The sequence below is a fragment of the Acomys minous genome, assembly GCF_964271855.1.
Source record: "Acomys minous genome assembly, chromosome: 18".
NCBI classification, from domain to species: domain Eukaryota; kingdom Metazoa; phylum Chordata; class Mammalia; order Rodentia; family Muridae; genus Acomys; species Acomys minous.
Genome location: NC_140501.1, coordinates 49,927,702 through 49,955,085, shown reverse-complemented (window position 1 = coordinate 49,955,085; position 27,384 = coordinate 49,927,702). Strand labels below are relative to the sequence as shown.

At 49.0% G+C, this 27,384-nt stretch overlaps 1 protein-coding gene across 3 annotated transcripts in view; it reads left to right on the top strand.

The window, feature by feature from the left end:
- The window catches only part of LOXL2 (lysyl oxidase like 2), a 94,259-nt gene that overhangs the window by 40,051 nt on the left and 26,824 nt on the right, over nucleotides 1-27,384 (top strand). For all 3 annotated transcript variants that reach the window (XM_084767690.1, XM_084767689.1, XM_084767688.1), the window contains 3 exons: nucleotides 13,623-13,834; nucleotides 19,550-19,772; nucleotides 23,027-23,210. In XM_084767690.1, coding sequence (XP_084623816.1) covers nucleotides 13,623-13,834; nucleotides 19,550-19,772; nucleotides 23,027-23,210 — 619 coding nt within the window. The remainder of the gene's footprint in view (nucleotides 1-13,622; nucleotides 13,835-19,549; nucleotides 19,773-23,026; nucleotides 23,211-27,384) is intronic.

Genomic DNA, 27,384 nt, shown 5'->3' with positions numbered 1-27,384 from the left:
AGTGAAGTGGAAGAGATTTAGGCTATCTAGGGGGAAATGTTGGGAAGAGTGTTCTTATTCTGGAAGGGCTGATGAGCAAGCAGAGTACTCAGCTTTGATGTTTGATTGGGGGGGGGGGCGAGAATGCATCCGTCATGCTCTGAGAGCTCCCATCTGAAAGAAAATACAGTCCTTGGTTGCTGGAAAGACAAAGTGTGTGTCACGAGGCCCGCTGGAGCATCATGTTGAAGCCAAGTGCGCAGATCCTGGTGAATCTGCAGTCACCCAGAGGGCTACAGAGCAGACATCTGGTGTGACAGGCACAGCATTTGAATTGCACATGTTCCTAAAAGGCCTCCTGCGGGGCAAACCAGCTCAGTGCCTCAAGCCGGGGTGAGACTACCTTGCCCAGCCATAGGCACACAGGAAGCTTCAGTTGGGAAGCTTTCCTCCGGGACCCTCCTTCCGTATCCACTGGAAAGAGGTCATGTTGGCCCTAGATTCAAGATGCCTAAGGAGAACCCATGAGTTGCAAGAAGATTCCTACGTGCCAGGTTTCATGGTTGAAGCTCAGGCTCACGTGTAGCTCTGGTTTGACCAGGAGCCGCCCAGACCACCCTGACAGAATGTTTGTGGAGTGCTGGGGAGTTTCTCCAAAATGCCTCGTGTCAATAGCTAAAGTCATGGAAGCATTCCTCTTTGCTAAAGAAATCATTGTGGGCGAGTGAGTGAGACATAGCTTTGGTGGCCGTGCAGTTAGATGGTGGTGTTGGACACTCAGGATTCCCTGGGAAAGCCGGTGACTAATTTTGTATGAACACAGTGAACCATCTCTTGTGGTGTGCCCTAAGCCTCTGCATCCTGCATGAAGAATCTGCTTTGAAAACAAAAATGTGGGCCAAAAAAAAAAAAAGTACTGAAAGATACCAAACTAGGAGCAACTGCTGCAACATAAAACTATGAAGTGAAGACTTAGGAAAACGGCATTAGCTTGAAATAATAGGCCCCAAATGTGACAGTTGTCTACTCAAAATGCAAGGGCTGTTATATTTTGGGGTCAAAGGGATTTTGTCTGTATAGTCAAATATCCAGGGTTTTTGTGTGAGCGTGTGGTGGTGGGGGTGGGGGGGACAGGCTTAAGAGTGCAGTCACAGGGGGCATGAGTGAGCGAAAGGCACTAATGTTTTTCATCCTGGCAAGTACTGTGCCACTGAATTCACTGGCTCAGGTCTGGGTCCATCTCTTAACCCGGTCACCCACAGGAGGTGCCAAGAGGATAGAGACATGTCTGAAAACCGTGTCCTAGGAGGGAATGAAGATTTTTTTTTCTGTCAAGAAGAGATACTGGCAGAGGCACTGTCGGCTTTTTTCAAATATTTGGAGTGTTACCATGGAGACGAGTGTTTACAACTTATCCCAACTCCCAGAGAAAGCTAAGGAGAAAGACAGGTGACGAACAGGACACAGGCTTCATCCGAGGCCGAGGCCGACCACAGACCCGTCTTCCCTTGTGTGTAGTGAGGAGCCCAAGTGGAAACTGTCCGGCCTCCTGCCAGAAATATTGTAATCAGATTCCTATATGGGGAAGGAAGTGGGAATAGGTGGCTGCCAAACTTAAAGGTTCCTTGTCTCTAGGAAGACATGGAAAAGCGTTCATCTCGTGTTAGAAGCAACTACCAACCAAATAGGCATCACTAGTGTGTATGTGTGTCACACATGTACAGAAAATCGATGGCAAATAATATGTGTGTTGTGTGCTCAAGTCCTCTCTTGGCTTCTTCTCTGGCACCTTACAACTTTGAATTTGAAGCTAGGTATTGACTTTGCATCCTCACTCATCGTCTGGAAGTCAGGATCGGATGGTGATATTACAGATGACCTCATAGGCTTGCATCTCCACTAGAGTGCCTCAGATATCCCCAAGAAGGGAGTGGACCAGATCTCAGCAATGAATGCCAGAAGTATGCCTTAAGAACTAGGATTTGCTAGCCCTAACCCTAAGACCTCAGGGATTAGGGTTAGGGTTTCGGGTTAGGGTTTGCAAATCCTAGTTTTTAAGTTAGGAAAGTGGTGAAGGAGATCTTACTTAATTGGCTTCCCTAAACTTCTCTGTCAACTTGAGGCATCTTTGGAGTTTCTAGACAATAAACTCCTTTCCAGGGGAGGGAAAATAGCCCTTTCATCACAATACCAAAGAGGAATCTACAGATTTGATGCTAAGGGCTCTGATGACTGCAAGCACAACAGCAGAACAGTCAGCATCCATTGGTAGCAGTTTCTCTCTGCCATTGGCAAGGAAGTCTAAGTTCTCTATGGGGAAAAGAATCAGATGAATTCGATGAGAAAGCCTGTGGACTACGAAGTACTTATGTAGGTCACTGACCAAGATTCCAGAGGCGTGAGTCACTACGACTGGAGCAACTGGTAGAATTTCACTTGCACTGTCTGCTTTCTTGGATACCTGCGTGCACTCTAGACATCCTGTGGGGCAATGAGTGACTATTCCACCTTTTTACTGCAAACTCACTGAGCGGGGTATCTGTCCATTCCAACACAGACTGAACCATCTCATTTTGCTTAGACCCTTAGCTTCAGACCCTACAGCTGAAGGCTTGGGTTGTAGTCGTGTGGAGACAGACTTGGGACACTGTGTCTAGAGTGGCTGACCCCCAACCCACTGGGTCACCTGATATCACACTATAAAACATTCATTTGGCTTAATATAGAGGCAAATAAATCTAGGGTCAGTCATTAAAACACTTTCAAAATAAGATAGGTGAAAGCAAAAAAAAAAAAAAAACATGTGCAATAATAGAGTTATTTTTAAATGCAGAAAACAGGGGCCTTAGCAAACCTCCCAGGACCTCAGAGCCTCTTAAACCAGGACACTTTGTTTCCTGTCTGTGGTGGGTGGAAAACGCATTAGATAAAGAGAGAGATGACAAATCCAGATGTCTTTCAGAGCAACCCTGCAGCTGGTACGAGTTCCTAGATCACATGTTTGTTTCTACAAGGCCTCTGCTGGGGCCTGATAGGTCAGGAAATGTGTGAATCTGCAGTGTTCATCACTTGCTTTCTTCTCTCCACATTTCTTAAGGGCTTCCCCTACCCCCCAAAAAAGCAAATAAGGGGTTGGAGACGCAGCTCAGTTGGGAAAGCGCTTGCCTGGCATGCATGAAGGCCCAGGGTTCGATCCCCAGCACCACATAAAACTGGGTGTGCTGGAAACTAAGTGAACAGGGCCGACTAGGAATGCCCAGGGATGGTACCTATTCTGTGAGGGATTCCCTGGGCCTCTGTATCATCACTAAGACAATGGGCAGCCCAGGATACCCTGAGGGATCAACAGAGGGATGCTGCAGAGCTAAGAGAAGGCCATTTATGTGCCCTGACTCTACAGGCTAGCATTCTTATGGAAAGATGGTGGGACCTGAAAAACATCCTCTTTTTTTCCCCTTTAGCCACAGGAACCTGGCAAAGAATCCAGGTTTTTATTAGTCACTGACGCTGCCAGATGTTTTCATGTCTCCCTCCCAACAACAGCATTATCTGTCTGCATCTGTAGGTTGAGGGGAAAGTCCCTTGAGAGGCTTCCTGCAAAAGCCGGCGTTTCCCAGCTGGGAAGTTTCACCGTCTCTCATCCCAGCACCAGGGAAGAGGGGCAGATTGTGTTGGGTGGTTTAAGAAAGGGGGTCCATTCCTGTCTGTGTGTAGTCCCTGTATAAACTAGGCTCCCCAGCTAGTTTCAGGAGAGCTGAACGACTAGGTGAAAATGGTGCTTTTCACTCCTCGTAGGAGAGGAGTGAAAAGGGCCAAGCTGGGCGTCCTCTGACAGCTGAGCTTTGGAGCTGGGTGATGGCTGAGGCTCTCCGGGGTATCTTTCTCTCCCACCACTCTGGTATCCTGCATAGGAAGACATACAGGGCCTTACTCTTATGTTCATCATCTGTGCTCTGTTCACTGAGAACCTCTATGTAGCCGGGGCTATTGGCTACCATAAGGCCACACAAGAGAATAAACTCCAAAGTACCTTTTTTTTTTTTAAGTGAAAATAGGTCACCATGTCTGAAAAGCAAAGGGTGTTTATGGGGCAAACAGAACCGAATACTTGGAATTGCGCAGATCCCAGGAAATCTGGAAACTTGGTTCTGGCGCGTTGCCCATGCAACCCTTTGCAAAGCAGAGATACCGTTAGAAGAAGCCATGAGGCAAAGCACAAGTAAATAGCATTGTAGTTGTTAGCATTGTAGTTGTTAGACTGGAGAAACAGTCTTTGTTTTAGAGGTGCCCAACACGTGAGCAGTATATACTCCCAGCTCTCAACTGTTGTGGATTGGACCGGCGTGCTGAATGGTGATTTGGGGAAAAGATGAATGGGAGAGGTGGGTGTAAAGTTCGCATCTGTGAACAGGCTAAGCTGGGGGGTGGGTATGTAGCACTGTTCTCTGTGCCTGCAGGGTCGTCTAAGTGACATGAGTATGGCAGGGCTAGTGGAGGTCAAGGTACATGAGCCATGCTGGATGGTAAATGCTGAAATCTCTCCTCTGTTCATTCATTGTCCATATGTGTGTCCACTGAGCCCTGGGCTGGGCGTGAGGGTGAAAGGGACTGATAGATGCATTGTCTTGCCCTTCTTGAGCTTACTGTCTCACAGTAGAGAAAGTCGATGTCAGAGCTCATTGCTCTGTTGCCATGGTGATGGCTGCTGCATACAATCAAAGGCATGTAGTGTATAGTCTGGCCCAGCCTAGGACTTGCTGAGTCTGTGGCCTCAGAACCCAGGCAATGCTAGAGAAGCTGCTGGGCCACAAGGGGTTGGTGGCTGGAGCAGGTGTCTCGCCGGCTTCCTGCCCGCAGCAGGGCTGGCCTACTCTCTAAAGAAGCCTCTGTTACCTGCTCACATTCTTCCAGGCTGGAAACCGAAAGCATTTTCCAGCAGCGGTGCAGAGCCCCTGATTTATAGGAGTCCAGACAGACAGCCGGCTTGTTTCCCTAGCCGCGCCAGTATGAGTTCAGCTCTCCAGGCTGTCCCGCCCGCGCCCGCTTCACCACGGTGCAGTCCCATCGGCTGAGCAATGCGAACCACAGAGCAGGGAACCGCAGAGCAGGACCTAGTGGTGCAGGCCTGGGATCCCAGCTACTTGGCAGGCTGAGGTAGGAGGATTGCAAGTTCGAAATCTTCCTGGGCGAGTCAAAAGCCGACACAGGCAACTCAGTGACACCCTGACTCACAGTAAAAAGTTACAAAGAAGGCTAAAGATTTAGGTCAGTGGTTAGGCCTTTGCTCAGCAGGTCTGATGTCCTGGGTTCAAATACCTAGCACTGCAAAAAGGGAACAAAAAGGAATAACAGAAGTGGAGCCAGGCGGGGTGGTGCATGGCTGTAATCCCTAGTGAGCTTTTAAAGCAGGAGGGTGATGTCAAGACCAGCCTGATCCACATAGCAAGAGGGACCCTGCCTACAAACAAACAAATGAATAGATGTCCCCGAGGCACCTTTCCTCCTACCTTTTGTTGCACTGTCCAGTCAGAAGTCAGTGTTTAGTCTAGAGGATGTTACTGGCAACTTTCTAGCCTCTGAATTTCTGATTTGATTGTGAACATTGAATAACTATACCACAGGCAGATTCTTCTACTGTGAGATGCGTAACAACATTCATAGACCGTACGCTCCTCCCCTACCTAAGACTGTGCTGAGGGTCAGATTTTGTGCAATAATTTAGCTTGGTTAACTGTGTGTCAGATCCTGGGAGGGGAAGGGAATGAAGGTGTGTGTGTGTGTGTGTGTGTGTGTGTGTGTGTGTGTGTGTGTGTGTGTGTATGTCTGTACATGCGTGTGGAGGATAGAGGATAACCCTCAGATGTTGTTCCCCATCCAACACTGTCTACCCTATGTTTTGAGACAGCCTCTTGTCTGTGGCTTTCCAGTTAGACCAGGCTGCCTAGCCAGTTAGCCCGAGGGAGCCACCTGTCTCTAGCTCCTTAACACTGGGCTGGCAGCATGTTTTTTTATGCATGTGCTCTGGGCATCCAACTTGAGTCTTCATGCTTTCCTGAGAAGCACTTGACTGACCGAGCTACCTCCCTAGCTTCCGTGTTAGATCTAAGGGAAGAGGCAATGAGATGTTGAACAGCACGGATACAGAGGTGCTGATGTTCTCCGTGTCTATCCACGGGTCCCACAAGAAGTGTTTGTGCTGTGACAAGAGGCAAGGGCTGCCTGACTGTTTCTTGTGCATTAAACAAGTACCAAAATGAATCTGTGAGTGTGTGTGTGTGTGTGTGTGTGTGTGTGTGTGTGTGTGTGTGTGTGAATGGGGTGGCACACGCCTTTAATCCCAGCACTCGGGAGGCAGAGGCAGGCAGATCTCTGAGTGCAAAGACAGCCTGGTCTACAAAACAAGTCCAGGATAGCCAAGGCTACACAGAGAAATCCTGTCTCAGAGAGAGAGAGCGAGGGAGAGGGAGGGAGGGAGGGAGGGAGAGAGAGAGAGAGAGAGAGAACGAGCCCAATAGTCTAATATTTAGCTAAGTTGCAACCTTGTCACATTTTGTAAAAAGTTATCACTGGCTGGGAACAGTCAGTGGAGAGGAGAGGAGAGAACATCTTTGTGGATCCATGATAGGGAGAATTGAGCAGGTGGTGAACAGCTGGTTAAGGGGAACCAACCACTGGAGAACAACTAGTTATAGTAACTAGCTGTTGAGGAGAGGTTGAGGAATGGATGAAAAAGAAATACTGAGACGTAGGCATATGCAAGCTGAAGGCTTTAAAGCCCAAGAGAACTTTATTTTTCTGTCTCTCTCACATGCTTACTGTCTGTCTGTCTGTCTGTCTGTCTGTCTGTCTGTGTCTATCTCACTTGCTCTCCCTCAATTTTCTGTGACTGTCCTTGCTTCCTGTTACTCCTTGGGCCAAGCCCAGTACTTTATGTAAAGTGAAGTTCAGTTTTTTTTTATTACAGTTTACATCATGATTTTTCTTATCTTTTACAATCAATAGAACATTTAAAAATTAACAAAGCAAAAGAACAGTCTAAGAAGGAAATAAAACACTTCTGCAGCCAGGTGTGGTGGTGCACACCTTTAATCCCAGCACTCGGGAGGCAGAGGCAGGTGGATCGCTGTGAATTCGAGGCCAGCCTGGAGTACAAAGTGAGTCCAGGACAGTCAAGGCTGTACAGAGAAACCCTGTCTCAAAAAACCAAAACCAACCAACCAAACAAACAAACAAAAACCACTTCTGCATACCGTACAATAAAGCATATAGCAAAAATCAATCAATTTCCAAGCAATAGTCAACATAACCTGATTATTATTTCTTAAACAATGCTAGAGAAAGTTTAATGACAAATTTCCCTGGGGCTACAGCCATTGTGTTTCTATGATTGTTATAGCTACATAGCTTGAGCTAAATGTTCTCTAATAAAGAAAAAATTTGACTTATTACCAGTCCCAAACCAACAGGTGTGCTGTCTAAGCCTAGGCTAACTGCTAAGGGGTCATCTATTGTAAAATATCCATGAAGCATGACATTCCAAGTCCAAATTCTCTTGCTCTCAAAGTAGATTCTTTTTCTTTTCTTTTCTTTTTTTAAGCAGATTCTAAAGAACCTTTTCTACAGCTACCAGTGTCCAGCTAGGTACTGTTATGTCAAGATCCTAACTTTCTTTCATGCAGTTTCTGCTTGGATGCTCATAGTCAGAGCAAAAAACTCTATCATTGTCTCAAGCCTTTGGCCAGATGTTTTCCTTCAACATTCTCTGTGGGAAAAAGTTTTCCCTATGTAAATTTCATTAGGGCTCAAAAATAAAGGAAAAAAGTCCGTTTTTTGGGGGGGAGGAAAGGCAGATTTTTTTAAAGACAAAATTATACCTGGACCATACATAATATTTAAGGGCAGTGGTGATCGTCTGGAGATCTTTGGAACTTTGTCAAGCCAAGCCCCAAGAGGTGTTCTGGATGTCTAGAGATTGTGCTGGACAGTAAGACATCTCTGAACCTTGTCAAGTAAAGCGTCTATGACTTGTCCTCATGTCTGTGACATGAAGTGATAAATGTATGTATGAGCTAATCAAGCAGTTGATGGCTTTTTGAACCCAAGTGTTGGTTGGAGAGACTTGCAGGGAATGACTGAAGCCATTGGCCTGGGGAAACCCAGGAAGTTCTGAGTTGTGGTCATTATGAATGAATGAATGGCCTGGGTCTATGTTTGGCCATGCACTGGACTAGATATGAGAAGACATCTAGGGTACTGAGTTAGTAGGATTTTATTTTAAAGATTTATTATGTATATAGTGCTCTGCCTGCATGTACACCTGCACGCCAGAAGAGGGCACCAGACCTCATTATAGATGGTTGTGCGCCACCATGTGGTTGTTTAGAAGAACAGACAGTGCTCTTAACCTCTGAGCCATCTCTCCAGCCCCGAGGTGGTAGGATTTTAATGGCTTGTTTAAATATCTACAATTGTCCTTTATACCTGTTTGGGCCATCGAAGTGTAGATGAGAAAAATGTAGAAAAGAAGAGGTGTTGCTGGGGCCAAATGAACCGTAGGAGTGAAGAAGAGAGACCGGAAGAAAGGATGTAGGAACTGTGGTCTGCAAAGTTGGGCAGGTGAAACTCACTTGTTGGCCGTCTGTATAAGGAAGAACTGTAGGCATCTAGGTTGCTTGGCATGAGATGGTGAGAAAGATGGGGAAGATAGATTTGAATGTGACTGCCCACCTCAAAAAGAATAGTCAAATAAGGTATGATGCGGGCCTTTCCAGCAAGATGCAGAAACTTGTTAGTAGTAGAGGATAGACCAAGTGAGTGAGCTTTCCCAACCAATGGTACATCCCAGGAGGACATTGGTGAAATGACGTTTCCTCCACTCCATCTGCCCTTCCCCCCGGGGTAACTTCCAGCAAGAGGTTAAGTTATGGCTTCTAGAACAGAGAGAAGAGACAAGGCACTGAGCTAAGAGCAGCCTGCCTTTGATGCCTCAGAGAAGCCATTTGCTCCCTGCAGGGTTTCTTCTAGTCAGTCCAGAAAGGAGTTGGCTGCAAGCTCTCCGCTTCCTTGCTTTGCCTCTCCTTGCATCATACCTTGAGGCAGTCTCCAGCTGGCCTTTCAAAATGGGTGACTGCTCATGGGCACAGATCCCAGACTGCCACATTTTATGAGTTACACCTCATGCGTACACCGCATGCTCCTGTTAATGGCACTGAGGCGTCCCTTTCCTTGGAGTTTGCTCTCTACCCTCTTCACATCAGCCCAGCAGCTACAGCATGGTGGCAGGCCCCTGACCTCACTGTATCTTGGTTTCCTCTGCCTAGAGTATGTGTTACTCACTCACGGGGTCTCCCTAATGGGTTGATTAGTGGGATAAAGGCAGGGGTTGTGCAAGACCCTGGAAGGAAAACTTATTGGAGCCTTGGGACACTTTGTTTTGGGGAAGAGGACCAACCTTCGGTTATTAATTAATAATTAACTATTATTAAATATTAGTTAGAATTTAAGACAGTCCAGGTGCTTGACAGGATTCCTGAGTCCTGGGCTTTGTCTCCATCTACAAAATTGCATCATTGAGATGGCTCAGTGGTAAAGATACTTTTCTCACAGCCTGATGACCTCAATCCTCAGGGCTGTCTTTTATCTTCTACACGTGTGCTTTGGTACTCGTGCTGAGGCATGCACACTCACATACATGCTCTCAACACATACACAAACAAACAAGTGTAACAAAACTAACAAATCTACAGGGGGAAATAACTGTCCATTTTAGTATTTCAAACAAATCTCTTTGGGAGCCGTAGTTCTGGGAAAAAGAAAATCCAAGGACTTGTGGTTGTGGAGGGATTCCACAGCAGTGAAGTAGGAGGGAGGTGCATGCTGGCATGTGTTTCTAACCCCGAGGTCTCCCAAGATCTGGGGCAGCTGCTGAGCTCACACGAGCCCTGAGTGCGTGCCACCAAAGCTTGCCTGCCACTTCCTACTGGCTTGAAGGCAAGAGCAGCTCACCCCTCACGTCCACTGTCCTCTGACTCACAGTGCTTCTGGGGACTCTCTTGAACTTCTCATATATACCGTGCCAGGGAGCCCTGAGGGGACCACCCAGAAGCTAGAGCCGGCATCAGAGTCACCTCAATATTGGGCAAGAAAGGGGCATCAGAACAGAGACTGCTCAGAGGCTGTGGTCGCTAAGCCTGGAACCTGGCTTAGAGACAGCTCCATTTTTATTTTGACCTGCTTATTAGTAAGACTATAAACTTGAACAAGCTGCCCATCCTCACCAAGTTGTCTCATGTTTTTAACCTATAAACAGGGACATACCCTTAGCCATATTGTAGGTTTTCTAGTAGTTAAAGAAAGGAACAGATGTAAGGTTCGTTCACAGAACCTCAGGTGCAGTGTACTGACACTTGACTAGCAATGGCCTTTGACTGGGTTGCCATTGGAGAAGAAACAGGGCACGGAGAGAGCTGAAGAGACGGCTGGCATGGCCCGTGGACAACAGACTGTATTTTGTTGAGTGAACGAAATGGACGGTTCCTGTCTTAATTACTTCTCTATTGCGCTGTCAAAACACCATACCAAGGCAACTTATAAAAGAAAGTGTTTAATTGGGCTTATGGTTTCAGAGGGTTAGAGTCCATGATGGCAGAGCAAAGGTATGGCAGCAGGAACCGCTGGGAGCTCACAACTTGGTCTTGCAAGTAGGAGACTCGAGGGAGGCACAACGGGAATGGCAGGAGTCTTTTGAAACCTCAAAGCTCATTCCCAGTGACACACCTCCTCCAAGGAGGCCACACCTCCTAATCCTTCCCAGATAGTCCCACCATCTGAGGACCAAGTATTCAAACATGAGCCTGCAAGGGCCATTCGCATTCAAACCACCAAAGAACCTCACAGAAGAAGCACTTGTTTCTACAGGTAAAGATGGATGGATGTTCTGACTCAGAAAAATGAGGGCGAAGCCCATCCTGACTGCATTCTTAAGTGTTGTAGGGGTTGAATCCTTTTTCTGACCACCCCATCCCTCAGTACTCCATTCCACACATACAAAGACACCCACACGCCATCATATACCACCATGCACATATATGAACCAAGACCCACTTCTCTCTCTCTCTCTCTCTCTCTCTCTCTCTCTCTCTCTCTCTCTCTCTCTCACACACACACACACACACACACACACACACACACACACACACGGCCTTGCCACCATATACACATCATGTACACACTTTCAAAGACGCTGTATTCACTCCCAGATATGCAAAGACAGATTTAAATTCATGAGTGCATAGACACACAGGGAGATATGCATAACACACACATATACCATTAAGCACATGTGCATGCATCACACAGTCACACGTGTATAGACTGACCTGGGTGAGGACAGTGGTAGCTAAGGCTAACTCTAGGGATCTCCATCCGTGCCCTGAAGTCCACAGGTCTGCCACATCATAGCAAGAAAGGAGATAAGCATTTCAGTGGGTGTGGCTGTTTGTGGCCTCAGGCTCTGTGCAGGTCCCTTCTCAGAGAAGCTGCCAACCTCCCCAGCCAGCAGTCCTTTCTTTATAGTGCCATGTTAGGGGTCATATCCCCATCCATAAGCTTGTACAACTGCCGACAGCCAACAGAAGATCTGTGAATGGAATTATGTCAGCCGTGCCTGCTGTGGATGAGTGGGACAGTCATAACTTTCCTCTGGGCATGATGTACCCACACTGGATGCCAGGGACCTCCTGCTGTGGGAAGAGGCAGCAGGGGGCTGGCCCATGGGCTTGGATTAGACTTCAGGCCACTTCTTGGCTCATCGCTGCCCATGTGTCTAGATGGCACGAGTCTCATGGCCTGATGAGGGCTGTAAAGGATCCAGTCTGGAAACCATAACCCTGCCCTGGCAGCTTTCCTTCCGCTTGGCGTGGAGGGAATTGGGGCCAAATGCTATTACTCTCGGCCGCATACTTTCCACTGCCTTGCAGGACCTGTGGAGTGGGGCCTGGCTTTAGGCTCTGAAGTCTGTGGCAGGAGACAGTAATCCCTGGGCACCCAAATAATGGCTCTCTTCAATCTCTAATTCATTAGCATCCTGGCTGGACAGGGCACTTGGGTCACTGGAGTCTACCTTCCAGCTTGGCCCTTACCAGCCTCACCACTCCCTTCCCAGGGCCTGCTCAGGGTGTGTCTCACCATGGCACCTCAGGGTGGTCTGGGAAAGAAATTAGAATTGCTAGCTCTTGCATCTGTATATTGTGGACAGTAGCAATAAACCACTCTATTCTGCTCAAGGATTAGGTAAGAAGCCAAGAGGAGAGAGAGCTTGCTGTAGAGTTCCCCGCTGCTAAGCAGCTGTCAGTATTGTATGGTGTGGATCATAGTACCTGAGCTGGCGACATCCAGTAGGGAAGGGGGGCATAGACGGCATCAGCCAGGAAAGATCTCGGTCATGTCTAACTGTGACATCTGTGTGTCAGAGACAAAAAGGAGCTGTTTGAGGAACAAGTGTGGATAAGAGCATTGGGCAGGACTCTCTGGCCAGCCCTGTGGTGGATGGATGGAGGCAGGGATCCTGTCAGGGACTGTTACAAGACATGTCAATGGCTCCAGCTGGACAAGGGAGGCGGGGCTGGAAGCGAGAGGTTCTGGGTTTGAACACTGATGGGCCTTGGAGAAGCATGTGTGACTCTGGAGGTCCCCTACCCCGAGTCATTTCTCCCTCTCAGCGTGGTCTCTAGAGGTCTCACTTCTCACAGAAGGGTGTTCCAACTGAGTGTCAGGGAACAGAGGAGAATGTCCAGGAGTGGACGCTTCCTCCCACACTCCCCTCTGGCTTTCTTCTACTTCCTTCCGAAGCATCCCTCCGATGAGTCTCTCTCCACCCAAGCCTAAACCACTGTTCCCACTGACCCAGAGAGACTAGAAGGCAGCTTTCTAAGAGACTGAAGACACTCAGAATCTTGCCTGGCCACAGCCATATAATCGTCCCCAGCCCCATCTAGCTGCTGCCCAGGCTTGAGGCTCCCCTGCCCATGACATGCTCAACCCTGGATGACTTTGCCTCTTTTCCTGCAAGCCGTGCTCCCTGCGTAGGGCCTCCGGGCCTTCACCAGGAGGAATGATGTGAGGTAGTGGGCAAGGTGACACCAGTAGCCTAAAGAGGCCCGAGGCTCATATGCGTGAAACCCCAGTCATGCTAGCATGCATGGACATGCACACATGCATATCCATTGGTATATTTGCATATACTTTGGAGTAAAATGCAAAAGCTTGGGTAATTCTGAGATTTCGAAAAGTCAAAAAATATTTTCTCTCATGCTTTTCTATTTAAAGCCCATGTTGGGACAACCCACTGCCTATGGCTCTTCATGTTTTCTTGTAGAAAAGGCGGGGCTTTTGAGGGCTTTCTCAAGACTTCTCTGAGCATTCTAAGTCATCCTTGGTGCCTGCTGCCATATTACTTTCTAACGTATAGCAGTTGGTAGCAGTGTTATGTACCCATTGGGAGTATTTGGGTCCCTCTGCAGAGCCTGGAGAGAGGCAGGCCAGCAGAGCTCAGCCTGTGGTCCCTGAGGATGGAGTTGCTGTTTGGTACTTGTCCAGAGCTAGGCTCCTATCATAACCCCTGCCTTTCCATATCTTCTTCACAGAACCTAAATATACAGGTGGAAGACATCCGGATTCGGCCCATCCTTTCTGCCTTCCGCCACCGCAAGCCTGTGACCGAGGGCTACGTGGAGGTAAAAGAGGGCAAGACCTGGAAGCAGATCTGTAACAAGCACTGGACGGCCAAGAATTCCCACGTCGTCTGTGGCATGTTCGGCTTCCCTGCAGAGAAGACCCACAACCCCAAAGCCTACAAGTAAGAGGGCAGAGCCAGTGGGGCCCAGGTTTTCTGGTCTTCTGTTCTTGTGGGGGTCAGTGCCGGTCCTAGTGATGGGTGATTTCATCGGCTGCTTAGCCTTGCTTCTGAGTAACCCATACTCCTGTGGAAAGCAAGCTAGATGCTGAAACAAGTATAGCACGTAGGAAGGCTTACCCAATGAGGCACAATGTGCTCCAGTCCAGGGAAATCCCACCATCAGTTCCAGCAGCCGCTGGGGAAGGTATAGACTTTGTAAGGGCAAGACAGAGATTGGGCAAGGATGGCACCAACTTAAGACTTAGTAAACAGGCCCGTGATACGGCTCAGGGTGTCCCTTGTCCTGGAGACGATTCCTAGGGTCTTCTTTTTAGACTAGCTCTTACCAGACCCACCTCTCCCTCCCTGATCTCTGTCAGACTCCATCAGAGCATTTTCTTACTTAATGATTGATGTGGAAGAGCCACGCCCATTGTGGGCCATGCCAGCTCTGGGGAGATGGTCCTGGGTTTTATAAGAAAGCAGGCTGAGCGAGGCATGGAAAGCAAGCCTGCGAGCCTTCCTCCACGGTCTCTGCTTCGGCGTCTGCCTCCACCGTACTGTATGTGATGTGATGTGAGACAGTGAACAGAAGAAGCTGGAACAAGTGCCTCTTCCACCTTCTCCCTCACAAAGGGTGGGAGGGTGCAGAAACTTTTCCACATGCACCCCAAAGAGGACAGAACACCTTTTGAGCCCTGGCAGCATTGCTGGGATTGAAATACTAGGCCTAGAAGGAGATGCTGGCAAGGGCTCAGGTACTGGCCTCAAGGCCGCTGACCATTCCTCTGTCTGTTGCCTCACCCACTGTTAGGGCCTACAGCCCAGCCCAGATGGGCCCCAAGGCCAGTTTCCTCACCCAGCCTCTCACCCAGTTGCCACAGGGCAGCAGCGGCCTTCTGGGACTGGGACCAGCTCAGTGGAGCAGGGGTGGCACCAGGCAGTTATCTGTGGGCCCTGATCAGAGGGGAGTCCAGATGAGCCTGCTCCCTGGATTGATAGCTCCCAGTAACCCCCACCCCACCCCCACTCCCCACCCTCCTCCACCGCCCCGTGTCTCTTCAATCTTCATACAAATAGTTCCTGTATAGGCCTGAGGCTCTAAGGAAAAAAATGCTGTTAAAACAGTCTTCAGTCTGTCTGCAGCAGTCTCCCTGTATAATCCGAGAGGACCTGCTACCTTACAAACTCTCGTGGCTAAGTCATCACCCAGGGCCCTTCCTCTCAGAACCGCTCTGGTGTTCCTGTGGAGCCTGACCCCCCCCCCCTTGATAATCTGCTGAACTGATGGGTACTCACTGGCTTCAGAGTTACCCTGCACCTCAGAGCCTTGCTCCCCAGTAACCAGAACAAACCTAAAAGCCTCTCTGCATCTCTAGTTGCTGTGACCTTCTCTCTCCCCTGTCCAGGCTTCAGCCATGGCCAGGGGAGCCACACAGGCACCCTGAGTCTAATGAACTTTATGCTACAGCATCCTATAGCCAGGGTCAATAGCACTTTGTAGTCACTGTCACTGACTTCTTCTGTGTGTGTCAGGAATTCATGTGGGTGCACATGTGTGTCTTGGTGCGCCTGCATTTGTAGACACACAAGAATAGAGGCCAGAGGTCAACCTCAGGTGTCATTTCTCCATCAGCTTCCACTTTTCTTTGAGACAAGGTATTCACTGACCTGGAATTTGCCAAGTAGTGTAGGCAGGACAGCCAAGGATCGCCAACGGTCTGCCTGTCTCTACTTCCTGAGCACTGGGATTGTAAGTGTGCACCAAATCTGGATTGTTCCTACTGGTTCTGGGGATTGAACTCAAGTTTGCACAACAAATGCTTTGCCAACTGAGCCATCTCTCAAGCTCTATGATTTCTTTTTTTTTAAATTTATTATTTTTTATGTGCATTGTTGTTCTGCCTGCATGTCTGTGTGAGAGCGCCAGATCCGAAAAAACTGGCAGCTGTGAGCTGCCATGTGGGTGCTAGGAGTTGAACTCAGGTCCTCTGGGAGAGCAGCCAGTGGTCTTAGCTGCTGAGCCATCGCTCCAGCCCCGTGACTTATTTTTTAAAGCATGCTTTCAACAGCTTTGTTTTATTTTATTTTTTGTTTTTGTGGGGTGGTTGGTTTGTTTTGGGGGGGTTGTTTGTTGTTGTTGTTGTTGTTGTTGTTGTTGTTGTTGTTGTTGTGTGTGTGTGTCTATAATTGCAGTTATTTCATGAGCTGGAAGTGCTGATATGTAAAGGAAGGTGTTCAAAGGCTGAAGGAGTTTGAACTGTCTGTTAAAGTGGATTTATCATTTTAGACCTATTCTCCCATGCTGGGAGGCTCTATAAGGTACACCTCTCCCCAAGATTGCTGGGGGACCCTGAATGTGCCTCTGTAATCCAGACCCCATAGTGTAAACAGCAGTCACTGCACTGGGAAATCAAAACGCACACAAATAGTTAAGAAGTGAATAGTTCAGATCCAAGTGATGCTAAAAGCAAAGGGGCGTGTTTCTGTAAAGAGCATCAGCGCCAGCATGACATTCAGAATGTTCTGCCTCTAGCAGATCTTGCTGTTGACTCCATTGACTATGATGCTCCTGGAAGGAAGAGCAGAGTTTGTCTGAAGTTGTCTTTGGTTGTCCCAACAGATAAGCCCTGGGTGAAGCGAGAGGTCTAACCTGAATAGCAGCAGTGGGTATCATGGTCTCTTAATCAATCCTAGGACTTGAGTCAGCACAGTAGAAGTGTGCCCCCTGAGGAAGGACCTGGGTACTTTGCCAAAAACCTTGCACTGCTTTTCTCCTAGGCCTCTCCAAATGGATCTTTACCATGATGACTGTGTGTCAGGAAGGAAGGAGTAACCAGATCTTCTTCAGAGAGCTCAGTGCTAGCTCTGAACCGACCTAAGCGTCTAGTGTATTTGTGGCTCACTAGTCCAAGGAGGGTTATGGTGGCGTTTCAATAAAGTTCATCCCCTGTAGACCCAGTAGACTCCAATCCTTTCCTTGAGTGATTCCTCCAGGTTCAGGAAGGATAGTTGGAACAGACACGTTGAGCCCCTGGCAGGCTCTCACAAAATCTAGCTTCCTTTGGCTGGGGAGAGCCTCTGGGACTCTCTATGCTTTTAGAGTAATTCCTGCTCATTAACTGCTGCAGCCCTGCTGGCTTCCAGCTTGGCAGAAGGCTGTCCTCAGCCTCATCCCTCCGGTGTCCAGGCCTGGGGGCGGCCTATGCTTTCCTTCCCTCCACCCCAGCTGGGTGAGTGTGTGAGTGACTCAATGAGGGTGGGGGTGGGGCGGTGGTCTGGCTGCAGGAGGCCTGCGGAAGGTCTGTGGTGGGCGGTACATTCCTGGGAGCTGATGTAAGCTGATGTAAGACAGAAGCAGGGCTGGGGTGGTGGTGGGGGGAGGACTGGGGCAGGTCTAAGGCAGCCCTGTGTGCTGGGTGAGGGAGGATGGTGCTCACCAACAGCTGGAAAGAGATGGACTTTGCTAAGCCAGCTTTGGGTCCAGTGTGCTCATGCTCCCCTGAGTGTATGTGCCTGCCCACGTATGGAAGGGAGGTGAGGTTTCTCAGTGTGGGCCTTGACAGGAAGTGGGGCTACATTGGAACTAATAACAGCCCCCTGGTGGACATCTCCACTGTATGGCATCACTGTGACGAGCACACATCCTTAAGTATCTGATACAGCCTGTATTTTAGTTATCCGAGTGTCTGCACTCATAGCTACACTAGAGTTGTTCCAAGACACAAATTTTGGTAAAGGAGAGACGGTAATGACATATAAAGAATTTTCCTTACTCTGTGTTCACATATCATTCACCCCAAGATGAAGCAGATGCTTCTGGGGCTGGACCAGCAGCAACAAGACCTCACATATGTCCCTTCCAAGGTCTCCTGGCTCTGTCAGGGTAGCCACAGTTGGCTTCCTCAAGCATCTCTCTGGGGCCTGCCAAGCAGGGGCAAGCACACAGGCTCTAAAAAGCTGGACAGCTTCAGAGGACAGGTGTCCTTTCACGTAGCCTCTCTAAACTCCATGATTTTTAAAAATATTTTTTATTTATTTAATTTTTAAATTTATGTGTGTTGGTGTGAGGGTGTCAGATCTTGGAGTTACAGACAGTTGTGAGCTGCCATGTGAGCTGGGAATTGAACCCATCCCATGGAAGAGCCCCCAATGTTCTTAACTGCTGAGCTGATGGATTCTTCCTTTCTCTTTTCTTTTTCTACTTTAGCCATTTTATTATTTTCTCTTAAAATTATTCTCTCTCTCTCTCTATCTCTCTCTCTCTCTCTCTCTCTCTCTCTCTCTCTCTGTGTGTGTGTGTGTTTGTGTGTGTATGTGTGTGTGTGTGTGTGTGTGTGTGTGTGTGTGTGTCCCCACACCTACATGGCTGCGGAGGCCGGGGGCATCAGGTGCTTCCTAGAGCTGGAGTTACAGGTCTGCTTGGAACCATATTTGGGTCCTTTACTGGAGCAGTACATGTTCTTGCCCACTGAGCCACCTCTCCGTCCTCTGATTACTTTTCTTGCCACTGTGACAAAATATCTAACTGGTGCAACTCAAGGGAGATAGAATTTCTTTTGGCTCGCAGTTTGGAAGGGTACAGTCCATCATGGTGGCATAGAGGAGTTCACTGTGGCAGGTGTGTGCTGCTGGGACTCCTCACATCCCTGTGGATCAGGAGCAGAGAGAGCAGGAGAGAGTCCATGCTATAACTGTGACATGCTTCAGAGTCCCACCTCTTCCAGTTAGGTCCTGCCTTTCAAAACAGCACCACCAGCAGGGAACCAAGTGTTCAAACATAGCCCCCGTGGGAGACATTTCACATTCAATCCACACCACAACTACGGTTTTTTATTCATTTCAAAAAAAAACACTCCCTTGTGAGCTGTACGCCATTTTAAGCGTTTTGCAGGCATTTGTTCATTTAACTGCCACAGTGTTATGGTAACTCCTGGCTGTTAGCTCTTCCCCTTAACTACACTCACCAGCACTGAGAGATGAACCAGCTTCGTTACAGTTTTGACCAAAGAGAAATTCTCACCCGAGTTTTTAACTTTCCTACAACAATGCTATAGTTCACAAAAAAGACAGCGCCCAAGCCAGGATCTAGATTGAGCTGAGGGCCCCAGGTACCAGAACTGGGAGATGTCTTTGCTCTAGGAAAGACATCTTTCTTCTGTCACTAGGGCTGTTGCCATGGGCCATTGCCTCTCCCAGCATAGCTCTTCCTCCAGCAGCCCCACGCCCTAACCTTCAGCCACCATTACAGTACTGTGCTTTGACTGACTCCCTCTACTACCAATTGCAATGTAATGAACAGTATTAAGAAGTGGTGCCTTGGTGGTGGTGGTGGTGGGGGGTTAGGTTGTAAGAGCTCTGTCCCTGAATGGACCAGTGCTATTTTCATGGGACGGGCTTAGTTATTTTATCAGTTGGCTGTTTCTTTAAGAAAAGGGCTTTTATAAGCCATGATCCTTTAACTGTGATGCTTTTAAAATAAAAACAAAGGCAGGAGTGGTGATGCATGCCTATAATCCAGCACAGGCCATGGGGGGTGGGGAAGGGGTGGAAAGGCAGTGGGGGTAGGGGAGACAGGGAGACTGAGTTCTGGGAACTGGATCTGCTAGGAAGGAAGGAAGAAAGCAGGAGACTGCTGGGATGCCCTGGTTTCCCATTCCCTCCCTTTCCCTGCAGAACCTTTGCCTCCAAGAGGAAGTTGCGCTACTGGAGGTTTTCTATGAACTGCACGGGCACTGAAGCTCACATCTCCAGCTGCAAGCTGGGCCCTGCAGTGTCCCGGGACCCTGTGAAGAATGCCAGCTGTGAGAATGGGCAGCCAGCTGTGGTCAGCTGTGTGCCCAGCCAGATCTTCAGCCCTGATGGACCCTCAAGATTCCGGAAAGCCTACAAGCCAGAGGTAAGGACTGGGCCAGAGGTATGGACCCTTGACACTTGGCCACTGGTACGGGCCATGAACAGAATGGAAAGGGGAGGGGGAGAAAGCTGGCCCCAGCTGAGACCACCATTGTTGCTGCCTCAGTCAAAATCAGACCCTCCTCTGTGGCTCTTCACACAAGAAGAGTATACCCTGCTGTTGCCAGCTCAGGCTCCTTGTACTCTATTCATTGACCCAGCATGAGCAAGTGATGTGGAGTAGCCAGCCAGGGGCCCCGTGCTCCTGTGACGCTACAGAGGGAGAAGGCATCCAGGACTGTAGAACGGTAGGAGGTAGGATGCAACTCTCCAAGGCACATGACATCAGCTATGCTGTTTCTAACCCATTTGGGCTGATTTCACAAAAGAACAGCTAACAGCAAAAAGCTTTCCCCAGCTGGAAAGCTTGGCATTATCATTCCTGGGGCATCTGTCCACTGGCCACGTTTTCATTACAGGAATTAGTCCTAGGTTTGTATAGCGGATGTGTGAGAGTAATTAGATGAGGGTGGGCAAGAGGGCGGGGTGCGGGGATAGCTTCCTATAGGAAGTAGATCCTCTATTTTAACTCAACGGTTCCTCAGAACAGGTGAGTAACCCAAACACAGCAGATTGATCTTCTGAAAAAGAAAGGGTCTCTATTCTGTCTTCCTTCCATAATCATGCAGATTGTGTGTGTGTGTGTGTGTGTGTGTGTGTGTATCCACCAAACAGTCCTGCTGTCTCCATGCATGTGTGCATGCATGCATGTGTGAGTGTGTGTGTGAGTGTGTGTGTGTGTGTGTGTGTGTGTGTGTGTGTGTGTTGGACATATTTATGTATTGGAGATATGTCTATGTGTGTGTTTGGGATGCATATATGTTTTGGGTATTGGATGTTTGGGTGTGTGTGTGGGTGTGTTTTGGAAATGCTAATACAGGTTCACTGCGTGGGAACAACACATGAAAAGAGGAGAAGGGTTGATCATAGACCAGGTGTTGAGTCACAGGCCTGATAAAACCTCCATCACGAGCCAAGTCCTCAGGCCATTTAATATCTGTATACTTGGTAGATGCCATGTTGTTGGGGTGAGTGACATGCCAGGAGAAAGGAATAGGGGAGGAAGGAACCATAGAGGGAAGGAAGGTGGTAGGACAGTACACGTGTCTCCTCTGCCCTCTCTCCTTCCTGCTCTACCCTTTTCCTCAGCTGCTTCTGAGGTGCCCCACAAAGATAAGAAATCGGAGGGAAGGAAGTCTCCATTAAACCATGCTGGGCTGGGAGGTGTTTGAATGGAAGTCCTAGGAGTGAGTGAGAGGGGTGAAGTGCATGCTGGGAGCCCGCCCTTCTGCCCAGGCTGTGGGAATTAATTAAAGGAACCTCCTAACTTACTGGTATTTCTGGGAAATAGTGATCTTGGCCTTCTCAATCCCCTCAGGGGGCCATGGAGGTGCAGATATGTGGCTACATAATCAGACACCCTTAGCCCTGTGTCACAGGCATAGTTGGACAGTGCTGTTTCTAGGCCCCAAACTGCCCCTGCCCTGAACCTTTACTTCCCCAGGCCCTTGCTCTGATGGCCTCCTCTATACCCGCCCCCAGCTTTCCCTGTCATTCAGAAGTCCAGAGCCTACTGTTTTGGAATTCCTCTGCTGTGCTGTGTAATGCAAAGGAGTCAAGTTCATACCAAGCCAATGAACAAAGTGGGAGGCTGACCTCATACTTTCCTTGGTTTCTGTCTTCACTCCGTGGCCAGCTGGATTGCTCCCCAGCCACTTCCAGGGTCTGCGGCTAGGCTATCTGATAGTCTGTCTCCACCCAGCTGTGGTCAGGATGGTGGCTGCACGTGAGTGTGGGGGCCTCTGCAGCCCACTCACGAGCTGGGAAAGGAGGTCACGTGGTTTTTTTTTGTTTTTTGTTTGTTTGTTTTGTTTTTGTTTTTTTTTTGTTTTTGTTTTGTTTTGCGGAAAGCAGAGGCTGTAGCTAAGGGTTTTGCTCACTGCTTTGTAAAGTAAGAATAAACATGTGTGAAACTACTCAGTGTTTTGCACGCACCCACCCTCCTTTACTTTTCACGCGAGTGCCAGGCTCAGCAATCCATGGCGGAGTTTGTGAATCTGGGTGGTGTCACAAGACCCTATCTTACAAGGCTAGCCCCAAGACACCGGTGGGGGGGGGGAGAAGCAAGAGATGACAGGAGAGAGACTGGCTCTTACTTGGTCCCTTGGTCCTTAAAGTGGCAGAGGTCTTAAATGCTTGAAACATACCACTTTCAGGCAGGCCTGACCATCAGGACGTAGCCTGAAGGAAGTCACAGGCTGAGGGCCACATAAGTCACAGTAGAAATGTAATGGCTTCAGAGCCCTCCAATGAGTGTCCGTAGTGACTTAGAGCCTTGCGGGCTTACACACACACACACACACACACACACACACTGAGCGTGCAAGCATGGGTATGTGCACATGCACAGAAACTGAGACAAAGCTGCTGTGTAGGCAGGTGAGGACAACGCCTATCCTTTAAGATATAATCCACAGGCTCATGAAACTGCTGGGGAATGGGTCTTACTCCTGTGTCACTCCAGAAGTCCCAGAGGGACTGAGGCTCCAGACAGTGAGTAAGATCAGGGGCGTTGAGATGACCATCTCCACCCTCTCGGAATGTCTGGACAAGCTGCAGCGTTTGAGCTAGACTTGCATGGCTGTTGGTCTTAACCAGGAAGGCTCTCCATCTTTTACAGCTTCCCTTCTCTGAGTCGTGTCCTGATTAGGTCCGCCCCTGCTGGTAAGGCCCCATCTTTTCACTCTCTGTCTTGCCCCACTCGTTAGGAGCATCACCACCTGCGTTGGCTCCTCACCAAGGGGTCTCCCTGCAGGACTAGACTGTGAGGCTTTTATAAAGCATGGAAAATAAAGATTCACTTGCAAACTGTGGACTTTGAAGGTGGAAAACTTGTCTCTGTCGCTCTAAACACTGGAGGCTCCAGAGCTAGGGATAGAAGGAGGTGGCTGATGACGAGCTCTAGGAGTCCAGCATGGGAAGGCGTGATGAGCCAATGAGGGTCTTGGATGGCCTTCCTAGTGGTCCAGGGCAGAGGGAACCTTTGCCACCCGACCCTCAACAAGTTGATCAGTTTCAGACTCTGAGCTATGGGGATGTGGCAGGGTTATGGTGTTGGGAGAGGAAAAAGAGTGGGGCGGTGGCATCTGGAAGGCCGTGTGTCACTTCTGCACTCAGCAGGACTGTGTGTCTCTCCAGCAACCCTTAGTGCGGCTGAGAGGTGGTGCCCAGGTCGGAGAGGGCCGAGTGGAGGTGCTCAAGAACGGAGAATGGGGAACCGTCTGCGATGACAAGTGGGACCTGGTATCTGCCAGTGTGGTCTGCAGAGAGCTTGGCTTCGGGACTGCTAAAGAGGCTGTCACAGGCTCCAGGCTGGGGCAAGGTAAGGAATGGGGTAGCTGAAGGTAGGGGGCCCCTCTTTAACAGGAAACACAGCCCCAGGAACCTAGGCCCAGCTGATGGCCATGTTCTCCTCAAACTCAACTTTCCCTGCTCCTTCCATACAGCAGTCCATCCATAAAGGAATCCTGGAACACCACTCTCCCCCAAGCCAATTCCTTAGAGAACATGAAATCCCTATTGGATGGATTTGAAACTGCCACCTAGAGAAAGGATGAATGGGCAAATGAGGTGATAAAACAGCAACCAGTGAGCATACCAGCCCGGGTCTCCAACTGCCCGCTCTGCCCTCTCAGCTGCTCCACTGGGAAAGTCAGAATTCCAGGTCATTCCTCCAGGAAAAGACCTCGGAATCCATGGAGCATGGCTGTACACAAAAGAACCAACCGCCATCTTGCTTTTCCACCCTGCTGCTTCCTTGCCCAGGACTGGGCTCCTGACAGCAAAGAAAGGCAGCAGGGCAGCCCTATTGCAACAACGAGTGGGACCTGGTGTCTGCCAGTGTGGTGTGCAGAGGGCTTAGCTGTTAGGAGGCAGTTATGAGAAGGAAGCTGGTTTTCATCAAGTGTCCGCAAAGAAATCGTTCATGTGAGTAAAGAACACATGTATGGGAGGCATTCAGCGGGGAAACCCTGGGCGTGATTCTGTCTCATTGACCACAGAACAGACCACAACCTCTCCTGGGTGAGTCCATGAAAACCGTTCAGCCTTGAAAGCCCTGGTCCTTCAGGAACCTTCCCCAAGACCAAGCAGCCTTTCGAGTGCCCCGCCCTGAAGAACTGTGAAATGTGTTTGAAGAAAGAAAGTCTTGGTCTCTTTTGGGACTCTGTTTAGCACTGGCGAGCAGGGAGGCTGCTATGGCAGTGAGGACAGGGCATGGGCTACAGACAGGGATGGGATGTCCTAGGCCAGCAGTTTTCAGTCCCTTTAAGGGGGTGTGTCTCATATCAGATACCCTGTTTATCAGATATTTATGTTATGATTCATAACAGCAGCAAAATTATAGCTATGAAGTAGCAATGAAAATAATTGTATGGTTGGAGTCACCACGACATGAGGAACTGTATTACAGGGTCACAGCATTAGCAAGGCTGAGAACCCCTGTCCTAGGCTGTGAAGCGAGACCCATATTCTTACATGTAGAGCCATCACCTCATGGAAAGGAATCTGGTGAGGTCACTGGTTGCAGCCTGAGGGAAGTAATAGCCCACATTCACCCAGGCCTGGTTGCCAGGCAGTGGTTCCGTCTGCTAGGACTTCTGGCATCCTGGCTGAAATTCACCTCCAACTCAGTTATCCCAGCATCTCGCATAGGCCAGCAGTGTGCCACATCCCCAGCTGCCCTGGGAATGAACTGGGAAAAGTCCTGGGGGTCATAGAGTCCAGGCCTGCTGGAGAGAAACTCAGTTTCTCTGGTCCATTATATAAGGAATTTGAGGCTCAGGGAACCCCAGTAGTTGGCAGACAGACTGATGCTCAAGTTTCCTAACTCTTAAAAACTTGGCTTTTTTTTTAAATTAACTTTTATTTGTTTTTATGTACATTTGGTGTTTGGTGTACATGAATATCTGTGTGAGGGAGCCGGATCCACTGAAACTTGAGTTACAGACCGTTGTGAGCTGCCATGTGGGTGCTGGGAATTGAACCTGGGTCCTCTAGAAAAGCAGTCAGTGCTCTTAACCACTAAGCCATCTCTCCAGCCCCTTGGCTTCTTTTTTTTTTTTTTTTTTTTTTTTGACACTATCTCCCTCCAGGGCCCAGACTTGATCACATTTGACCCTTTCTTGTGCAAATGTTCCAAGTGTGCAATAACAGCTAGGTGGTGGTCTGGGACACAGGCTGCAGCAGCAGCAGCAGCAGCAGCAGCAGCATATTATGTACTCAGCAGTCCTTACTATACCACACAGCTCCCTCCTTAGGTCCCAGGGAGGGAGCCAAGGTCCTCAGTGTCCACAGTCTCCTCTGCCACATGTAAGTCTGTGCTTTCTTAAGGTCCACAGGACCAGGGCCGCTCATCCTGAGGCATAAACAAGCAAGCACTTGATGACACGGACATTCCATGTGTCATGAGTGGGCTCTGTATGACCTAATTCTTTCACCGCCTAGAGCAGCCAAAAGTTTACAAGTGCCTGGGGAATTTTCAGAAGAAGAGGCCTTGGGTACCTTTGATGTTGGCCTTGAAGGCACTGTGGAAGATTCATCGGCCTTTGCCACGTCGGGTAGATGACGGCAGTAGTCAGGAAAGGAAAAGTACCTCGTTCAAGCACAAGCCCCAGAGCAGATAGGGTCAGCTCGTGTGTCCTGGCTCTAGCCAACGGAACAAGTCACCACACCCACACCCACACCCATGGGTAGTGCAAGGGAGCCTGAGTCCTCCTCATCCTGGCCTGGCTACTAACTTGTCTGGTGACCTTGAAGAACCTTCTGGTCCTGAGAGTCTTCCCCGTAAAATGAGGTAGCTGGATGGTTGATGTGTGTGGCTCTGTCCGGCCCCAGGGTCACCAGCATGGATCCCAGGGCATGGCGGGCTCCTCCCTCTGTACTTTAGGACCCCCAACAGCTTCCCAGTTGTCTGCTGACACACTCGCCTTCCCCAGCAACTGAACCATGTATGAGGAATAGGCCCGTGTGCCTTAGCTCCTGTCCTTAGAGTCTGTGCTCAGCACATACTGCCCCAGAGATGTCCAGAGAGGGACTAGGGGAGGGATGCACCCCAGGAAGAGGAGGCACGCTCCAGTTGAACAGATATGGTCAACTGAACAGAAGCTGGGCGACACATTCCAACAATGTAGGCCACTGCTCCCTTTCCAGCAAAAACAGTCCAAGCCATGTACATAGTTTTGAATTTTCTAGTAGCCACATGAAAAAAGTGGCAGGTGAAATTAACTCTAATAATATATTTTGTCAAACCCAGCATATCCAAAATATTATAATCTTAGCGTGCCATTGACAGAAATGCTGCTAGCGAGATTGCTTGCATTTTTCATAATACGGCTTTGCCATCCATTTCGCATTTTATGCTGACAGCCACATACTTGCCCTGGCTGTGTTTTGAGTGGCCACTGGCTCCTGTTTGGCAGGGTAGTGCTAAAGAAGTGGCTGCAAAAGCCTCTCGTCCACAGCAAGAAGTACATGTGACAGGCCTGTCGCACGCGCAGCTGTGATGTTTAAATGAGTTAAGGTAAACTGGATTTGGGATCCAATCCACAGTAAGGATCTCTCTCTCTCTCTCTCTCTCTCTCTCTCTCTCTCTCTCTCTCTCTCTCTCTCTCTCTCTCTCTCTTTTTCAGGACAGGGTCTCTCTGTGTTAGCCTTGGCTGTTTTGGAATCACTTTGTAGACCAGGCTGGCCTCAAACTCACAGTGACCCTCCTGCCTCTGCCTCCCAAGTGCTGGGATTAAACGGATGTGCCACCACCACCCGGAAAGCCATGGATATCTCCCTGTCATCATCCTTAAATTTATAACATTAATCCTATGGTTGTGGCTCACTTGGGGGGTCTGTATTTTGTCTTGGCCTTTGTACTTTGGATCCTTGTAATCTTCCAGTGGTTTTTCATCAAGTGTTTTTACTAATTCTTAAAATTCCAAGAAATTGGGAACATCCTCATTCATACATTTCGAAGGAAGCAGAGCCGTGTCACTTTGCTTCTAAAAGTCAGTTTGGGGCCTCGGGGCACCTGGATGGTGGCTGTATCTAGTCACTCTGCTCCTCTAAAAGGGCCAAAGGTCCTCCTGGGCTCCTAAGACCCCGTGGCCATTTCTGTCTTTGTTTCTGACTACATTATGTCATGAGTCTTCATGTGACCCCTGCCTGCCTAGGCACTAGGAACTTTTCAAGGCAAACTCTCCCTCATCCCGAGTCCATAACCCACCGCACTCACGCTAATAGGTCTCAGGCCCTCAATAATGTCAGGTGTATCTGTGTGGACACTATGGAAATTTCCTGTCTTGCTAGGCACTGGCTGGGAGCATAAAGAAGGAAAGTATGGGGTCCCTGCCCTCATGGGGGGGGGGGCGACGTCATCAGGGAGCTCGTTAAAGCGGAGTGCTCAAAGTGGGCCTACAGGATAGAATGCAACACAGACATTCACTCCCTAAGCGGGGAAGTGAAGGCCAAAAAGATGTCTCCAAGAAAATGAAGGGTGGATGGGTGTC